The following is an 8,836-nucleotide window of genomic DNA, read 5'->3' on the forward strand; positions in this document are numbered from 1 at the left end:
GTGTGTGTGTGTGTGTGTGTGTGTGTGTGTTTTAAATAGCTGTCTTAAGTTTTTAAGCCTGTAGAAATAGGTTTATAAAATCTCATCTTTGGTTGAAATTCTCCATGCCATAAACTACTTAAAAGTGAAAGGCATTCACAAATAAAATATTTTTGAAGAATTTCTCACCAATCTAATTTAGCATATCACCATTCTTTCTCAGGAATTATTTTTAAAATCTAAGGAATCCTAGTGTAAGGAATGAGAGCATGGGATTTGGAGTCATATTGCCTAGGTCTAAGTCACAAAATATGTGACGCTGTGTAAATCGTCCTAGGCCTCAATTTTCTTACCTGTAAAGTGGGGATAAGAAAATCTAGCTCACAAAGTTGCAAAAAGATTTTTATTAAACATATTTTGTTACCCCTCCCCTCGAAATGTGCTTTGTAGCACATTTTAAGTTTGAATAATCTGGGAAATGAGAAAACTCTTGCCACATTTTAATGTATGATATAGCTTATTCCTTTTTTTTTTCTTTAGTAACATCACTGAATGTTACTAAAATGCATTATTTTTCATACACAAAAAATGAGCATGTTGTCAGTGGTTAAGCATTTCAGGTTGGATTTGCAAGATCCATGCAAACCCTCTTTTCTGATTTCATCCTGATATCAATGATATACATTTGTCAAATGTTTGGCTAACTCTGAGGATTAACTCTATGGCCATGGAAAAAATTAAGGTTAATCTGTCCATATGGCAACTTAACTTGTGACCTTGAACTCTAACTTAAGAATTCCACAAACATTAAAATAATACACATATTCATTATAAAGAATAATGAAAAACCAATGGTAATAAGACCTGAAGAAGCAATATTCATTGAGAACTGTTGACTGATGACAGTATTTAGCACAGTGGCTATGGCCCAAATAGTTTCAAGTGGGTATGGCTACTAAGAGACTATCTTGAACATGTTCAAGGCCAAGTATCCTAAATTACAATCTACAGAAATGTTCTGAGGGAAATACAGTGGCTGAAGTCCACAGGAAAATGTAGAAAGTACAAGCTAGACATTCTGATCCTTATGTCAAAAGATATTAGTCATTTCACTTCCTTATAAACATTCAATACATATTTTTTCAGATCAACTTTTGGATAAAAGGACAAAGTCACATATGTATAGCTGATTCACTCTGTTATAAAGCAGAAACTAACACACCATTGTAAAGCAATTATACTCCAATAAAGATGTTAAAGAAAAAAAAGGACAAAGTCACAAAAATATACTAGCATCTCCATTATTTTATATAGAAAAGGACACAAAACCTGCAAGCTTCAAATCAAACAACGCTTCTATTTTTGCTGTTATAAGATAAAAAGTTATCTTTTGTAATTTCTGACATCAAAATTGGTATTCTTTAGCATTTAATATATTTACAAATGGAAAATAGGTGATATTTTCTCCAAATTTTGCTCTGGAGACATGTAAAGTTTTACATAATTTTTCCTGTGTTATCAATGATTACTATTAAGATAATTGTGAGTTTTCCATCAAATGAAGTAAACTATGTAACAGTTCAATTTGTTAACATGTTACTCATTATGCTTTTGATTCAAATAATGAAAGAAACATTTAAACAGACTCAGTTAGTGGTTCATAATGAAGATCATTTCCTTTGCAATTATAATAAATTAAACAAAAGAAAACACTGCACCATTTCATGGATGCAGGAGCTAAATTGAATTCATCTCTAAACGCAATTAAAGTTAAGTGTGACTGAGAAAGCTGGTATATGTAGAGCAAAGTTTATCCTATAAATTATTCAGAAATACAAACCTTTGCATCTAAAATATTGAGAGTTGTTTCAATTTGCTGGATACGAAGAGAAAGGTCTGCCAGTTTCTGGAAAAGAAAGATTAGAAACAAAAGAATGAACTCCAAAGGGAAAAAAAAAAAAGAATAAAGTCTGATTAAAAATAAACTGTTAACAAGGATAACAAACAGCAGATTTGAAAATAATAAAAACTATGGTTTAAATATTTGTGATTTTCTAACATACTACTCTCTTATTTATATGAGTAAGAATGGGAACTCAAGTATTCTATTAACTTCATTAGCATGCTTCATGGTTATTTTATAAAGCTGTATTCACAGAAAAGAAAAAGTTACATTTTCAGCCTTATCAAACTCATTATCAGAGCCATAATCAATCACTGGGACCAGAATGTAAACTCCTCTGAGGACAAAGGTTTTTATTCACTGTTATACCCCTAGTGCCAGAACAGTACTGGACACTTAACAGAAGCCTAATAATTATTTGTTGTTGAATGAAGGAATTCTTCACAGAACACAAGAATAAAAATTAGTCCAAAACAGAATGGAACAGTATCTGCCTTTATAAATTACTTAAACACATAAATATATACAATTAGTCCCAAATACAAACTTTTCAAGTTTGAAAAGTAAAAAAGGATGAAACTGTAAGATGAGTAGTTAATGTTGGAAAGAATTAAAACAAAGAGAAAAAATAAGAAAGAATACTAAAAAAGCAAAAGGAATCAACCTACCATCAAAATCTAAGATAAACCAGAACCAAGAACTTACCATGCTCTAGTTATTCTGTACAATTAAATTAGCCATATATATACTCCCACACAAATAAAAGTAACATCATAAAATATGATCCATAAGAACATTTATTTAAAACTCCCTCATCCTAAACATTATTAGTGACACAGCCTACAAGCAGTTGGCCAGTTTACTAGTTGGCAGATGTGCAGCATTCTGATTGCTTTCTGGGATATTATCAAGATCTTGACTAACTCATAAGCAGAATTTTAACACCCCAAGAAATGATCATTTTGCCCATATTTAGAGGGGGAGAAAACTGAAAGCAACCATAGAGTAGTTAGTACTTCTTCACAAGACACTTATTTTTTAGATGAGCATTCTTGATATCTACAAAGATATAATTTAGAAATAAAACATTAGAATCTAGTTTTAATGGCATTTGAAGTTAAGTTTAACCTTGATTTCTAGGATTTGTTTACATAAGGCTTTGATACAAATATAAACACAGGCTTATAAAACATCATATGGATAAATTCCTCTGCAAATTATACGTTTTCCTGAAAATCACGGAAATTAAATTTTGACAAATCAGTCATTTAATTCACTGCAGAAGCTTAGTAACTGCAGAAATCCCACAGCAAGTTAATTTGTAAAGTGAATAATTTCTAACTTATTTTAAAATGCATACATTGTTTTGATTAAAATAAGTGAACACAGAAAAAGAAAAAATGAAATAAAAATTCATTTTTGTTTTAATATATTTATATAAATATGTACTTTTAAGCAATAATCATCATCACTGTAAACATCTGAGCATTTACCTTAGTATGCTACACTGTATATGCAAGTATCATTTGAAATCTCACACCAAGTCTATGAAGTAGAAACTATTATGATGCCAATTTTTTTTGATGTGGACCATATTTTTTAAAAATAAATTTATTTATTTATTTCATTTTTGGCTGCGTTGGGTCTTTGTTGCTGAGCGGGGGCTACTCTTCGTTGCGGTGCTTAGGCTTCTCACTGTGGTGGCTTTTCTTGTTACAGAGCACGGACTCTAGGCGCGCGGGCTTCAGTAGTTGCAGCATGCAGGCTCAGTGGTTGTGGCTTGTGGGCTCTAGAGCGCAGCCTCGGTAGTTGTGGCGCATGGGCTTAGTTGCTCAGCGGCATGTGGGATATTCCCGGACCGGGGCTCAAACCCGTTTCCCCTGCATTGGCAGGCAGATTCTTAACCACTGCGCCACCAGGGAAGTCCCTGTGAACCACTTTTATTGAACTTGTTACAATATTGCTTCTGTTTTGTTTTTTGGCTGTGAGGCATTAGGAATCTTAGCCCCTCGACCAGGGATTGAACCTGCACGCCTGCACTGGAAAGCAAAGTCTTAACCACTGGACCTCCAGGGAAGTCTCTATGATGCCAATTTTATTTTTTAATTAATTAATTAATTTTTATTGGAGTATAATTCCTTTACAATGTTATGTTAGTTTCTGCTGTACAATAAAGTGACTCAGCTATATGTATATATATATATATACATCCCCTCCTTCCCCCTCATCCCACCCGTCTAGGTCATCACAGAGCACCAAGCTGAGGTCCCTGAAATACACAGCAGGTTCTCATTAGCTATCTATTTTACACATAGCAGTGTATTTTTGTCAGAACTAATCTTCCAATTCATCCCACCCTCCCCTTCCCCCACCCGTGTCCACATATCTGTTCTCTACATCTGCATCTCTATTTCTGCCCTGCAAATAGGTTCATCTGTACCAGTTTTCTAGATTCCACATATATGTGTTAACATACGATATTTGTTTTTCTTTCTGACTTACTTCACTCTGTATGACAGACTCTAGGTCCATCCACATCTCTAAAAACCTAGTTTCATTCGTTTTTATGGCTGAGTAATGTTCCATTTTATTTATCCATTCATCTGTCGATGGACATTTAGGTTGTTTCCATGTCCTGGCTATTGTAAATAGTGCTGCAATGAACACTGGGGTACAAGTGACTTTTTGAATCATGGTTTTCTCAGGGTATATGCCCAGTAGTGGGATTGCTGGGTCGTATGGTAGTTCTATTTTGTTTTTTAAGGAACCTCCATACTGTTCTCCATAGTGGCTGTATCAATTTACATTCCCACCAACAGTGCAGGAGGGTTCCCTTTTCTCCACACCCTCTCCAGCATTTATTGTTTGCAGATTTTTTGACGATGGCCATTCTGACCAGTATGAGGTGATACCTCATTGTAGTTCTGATGTGCATTTCTCTTTTAAAGATGAGAAAACTGAGTCTTTATACAAGTAAAATAATCTGAACTCAAACACTCGAACTCCATATACTAAATATTTTTGAGTGTTTCAGCTTGTTAAAGCATGATGCCATAGACTCTGGGTGTTGATGTGTCAATGCAGACTGTAACAAACTGAGTGTAATAAATGTACCATGCTGGTGGGGCATGCTGATAATGGGGAATGTTGTGCACAAGGGTTGGGAGTGGGAGTCAAGGAATAAATGGGAACTCTATACTTCCTGCTCAATTTTGCTGTGAACCTAAAATTGCTGGAGTCCGCCTGCCGATGCAGGGGACACGGGTTCGTGCCCCGGTCCGGGAAGATCCCACATGCCGCGGAATGGCTGGGCCCGTGAGCCGTGGCCGTTGAGCCTGCGCATCCGGAGCCTGTGCTCTGCAACAGGAGAGGCCACAAAAGTGAGACGCCCGTGTACCACAAAAAAAAAAAAAAAAAAAAAGAGTCACGTACCAAAATGTTCATTGCAGCTCTATTTACAATAGCTAGGACATGGAAGCAACATAAGTGTCCATCAACAGATGAATGGATAAAGAAGATGTGGCACATCTATACAATGGAATATTACTCAGCCATGAAAAGAAACGAGACTGAGTTATTTGTAGTGAGGTGGATGGACCTAGAGTCTGTCATACAGAGTGAAGTAAGTCAGAAAGAGAAAAACAAATACCGTATGCTACCACATATATATGGAATCTAAGAAAAAAAAAAAGGTCATGAAGAACCTAGGGGTAAGATGGGAATAAAGACACAGACCTACTAGAGAATGGACTTGAGGATATGGGGAGGGGGAAGGGTAAGCTGGGACAAAGTGAGAGACTGGCATGGACATATACACACTACCAAACATAAAATAGATAGCTACTGGGAAGCAGCCGCATAGCACAAGGAGATCAGCTCCGTGCTTTGTGACCACCTAGAGAGGTGGGGTAGGGAGGGTGGGAGGGAGGGAGATGCAAGAGGAAAGAGATATGGGAACATATGTATATGTATAACTCATTCACTTTGTTATAAAGCAGAAACTAACACACCATTGTAAAGCAATTATACTCCAATAAAGATGTTTAAAAAAAAAGACAAAAAAAGGAAATAAAAGGTATACATATAAAAAAAATTAATCACAGGACTTTTATAGTAGCTTAACAAGCATAAGTTAACAATAATTAAACTGACAAAAATTGGTATTCACTAGTTAACTTCTTGGGAACATTCCTATATTGTGCGAATCAAAATGCATCTGGAATGGAGATACATCATACATTGTACAAAAAAGTAGGAGACTGGCTAGGACTGGGAAGTCTCTGGGTATTCTCTGGGTATTTCCTGTAGCAGGCCTTGACTTCTGAGTGAAATCATTTTAATTTCTGTATAAAGCATCCTTGAAAGTGTATTTAGCTTTAAGTGGTCACTATCATACCAGTGTGGGGCTTTTCTCTAGTCTATGGACAGAGCACAGTCAATGGTCTTCTTTAGTATTCAAGCATTTATATGTATCCTGTTCCTAGAACACAATAATGTCCCCAATGACAACAATCTTGACTCCCACACTTTTTAGGCAGCAACCACCCCTCTATGAACAGTCTCTATTCAAGGACTTGATTGTGGAGGATACTCAGTCACATGGCAAACAGTAACTTCAGCACTCAGGAAGTTCACGACAAAATGGAGCCCTAAGGTTTAACATGATCCTCAAGTGGTAAAGAAGACTGATAAAGAACAACACCTTTTGGTTTCAGACGACTGTTGTTCTATTTCCTTGTCCCCCTTCTCCTTTCTTAAACCCAATTTCAACCCATGCTTCCCATTTTCCTCCCCACTCTCTTTTTTAGCTTTTTATAAGACAGGAGTCCCTGGATCTTGTACCTCACCTGTAACTGGGTTACTTAATCCTTACTTCACAAGTCATTTGCAGAAAGTATTTTTTTTTAAATTTTCATAATGATATTTGATGCCTCAGTTATGTTTCTAGGCTACCTCCCCATCATCTTTTGGATCAAGCAATGTAAAATAATTTTGATATAAACTGAAACAATGTATACTTAAAATGTAATCTTTGGGGTAAGAGAAACATAACCAATTTCAAAATAAAAAATGTCTTTAAGTGTGAAATCTTGGAATTCCTTTTGCTTTAACCACAATAAACCTTCCTGAACTATTTCACAAAGCTTCTAGAAAATTAATTCAGCAGAGATGGGCTGTAGAAATGATGGTAAGAGAATCAAAGAGGATTTAACGTAATGTTAACATAATAACTGGTTGACAAGAGGTTATGGTACATGAATACATAGACTGTAATTCTTGTTTTGCTCATTTGTTACCTTCAGAAGTGCAAGGTGACATCTGGGCTACTCATTAAACGAGTATCACAGGACCTACCTCCTCACAAACTGTAGAAAATCGGTTGAGGAACTGTACAGTATGCACCACAAACTGGTTTAGAAATGCCACCGTTCTTTTCTGTTGAATAGCTGGCACCTGTGTCACGTAAAAATAAACATGATCCATACAGGAGGAACGTACACCGTGCTATCCCCTGGATATTAATAATAACGGGGCGTTTTGCTGTGTGAGATGAGTTACTGAAAGTACTGCCAATAGTCATTAACTTGTTTTCCTAAACTGCAGGGGTGGGGTGTCCGAAGGTGACAGAGGCTGCAAAGTTTGAGAATGGGCTCTGGATTCACAGGTGTGAACTTTCGCAGGTAAAGGCAACACACAGAAACACACGAAAAACTCAAGGGCCGAATAAAAGAGGTAGGGTTAGAGATCGGAACCGGCCCGTGTCGCCAGCGCTTCACCCTTGACGATAGGGACTTGTGACCCGGGAAGCGTAGGCTGGGAGAGGCAAATTACCCCCGCCCCCCTTAGACAGCTCGGGAGGGACCCCTTTTTAATGTGGACTGTGGGATTCTCCCTCCCGAGAGAGGTAGAAGACAGGCCCAGGCCAGGGTTGAGCAAAAAGAGACACGGCGTGGGGGGGAGGGGTGTCTCTCTGGAAACTCGGCGTCCCTTCCCCATCCTCCTCCCAGGTCGCCGAAGTCCAACTCCTTCTTTTACAAACCTTAGTCAGGTCTATGCCTGACCCCATGAGAGGAAGCCCATCCTCATCCATCTCCTCAGCGGGCGGGGGACCCAGGGCTCACCCACAAACCCCTCCCCGACCCGGCCCGCCCAACCCGGTAATAGCATCCGAAAGCCTCCCCTAGTCCCCGCCTCCCGGGCCCTTCCCGCCGGAAGGAAACGCCTCCCCCAGCCAATCACTCGGCGGCTCCCGGGGAGCCCGCCCCTTCGCACGGCAGTCTGGGATTGATAGTTCTAGCTCCGGATTGTGACGTCGAACGAGGGGCGTCGGGTGTAGCAAGGGTGGAATTCTAGCAAAATCTTAAAAAGCCTCTCCCCCTGCCACCCCCCCCAAAAAAGTAAGGCATCGCGTCTGTTTGAAGTTATACCTGCTTAGTCTCTTCTACTATATACGCAACTAATTCATTCGTTAATCAAAAGAAGTATATATATATATGTATATATATTTTAACCGATTAAGTGCCAGATACTCTGCTAGTCCCTGTGGTGAATAGACTGAATCAGATTGAGCATATGTATCTATCTAAAGAGCTACAGAAACATTATCCTCAGTCGGACAATTGACAAAAGTGTTTTTTCTAAGTGGTTTAGGTTCTTAAAAAAAAAAGACAAATGCAATGCTATAAGATGTAATTTCTAGTTAATAGAAAAGTGGGAGTGTCTCTCTGCCTCCTAGGAGCCTTGATCATTACTGTTCATCAGTCATCCATAGCTCCTGACAGCAGCGCCACTCACAACTTAACTGAATTTCCAGGGCTGTTAAAAACAATTCTATAGCTAGAAGTCTTGGTCAACTGCCAGAAATCCTCTGAACTATATACTCCCTTCCTCCAGGCTCTCTCTCATTGGATTTCACTTACAATAGTGAATTTTGGAGACAAAACAAGTAAATTG

At 38.1% G+C, this 8,836-nt stretch overlaps 1 protein-coding gene across 3 annotated transcripts in view; it reads right to left on the reverse strand.

Moving 5' to 3' along the window:
- Positions 1 to 8,077, reverse strand: part of WASHC3 (WASH complex subunit 3) — a 46,142-nt gene extending 38,065 nt beyond the window's left edge. For all 3 annotated transcript variants that reach the window (XR_010932547.1, XM_067697729.1, XM_067697728.1), the window contains exons 1-3: positions 7,923 to 8,077; positions 7,238 to 7,336; positions 1,820 to 1,885 (exon numbers count right to left, since the gene is read on the reverse strand). Coding sequence is in view for 2 of the 3 variants with exons in the window: in XM_067697729.1 (XP_067553830.1) it covers positions 1,820 to 1,885; positions 7,238 to 7,336; positions 7,923 to 7,973 (216 nt within the window). In the remaining variant the exon portion in view is untranslated. The remainder of the gene's footprint in view (positions 1 to 1,819; positions 1,886 to 7,237; positions 7,337 to 7,922) is intronic.
- Positions 8,078 to 8,836: the final 759 nt, after the last annotated feature.

Source organism: Pseudorca crassidens, chromosome 11, assembly GCF_039906515.1.
Source record: "Pseudorca crassidens isolate mPseCra1 chromosome 11, mPseCra1.hap1, whole genome shotgun sequence".
In the NCBI taxonomy this organism is placed as follows: domain Eukaryota; kingdom Metazoa; phylum Chordata; class Mammalia; order Artiodactyla; family Delphinidae; genus Pseudorca; species Pseudorca crassidens.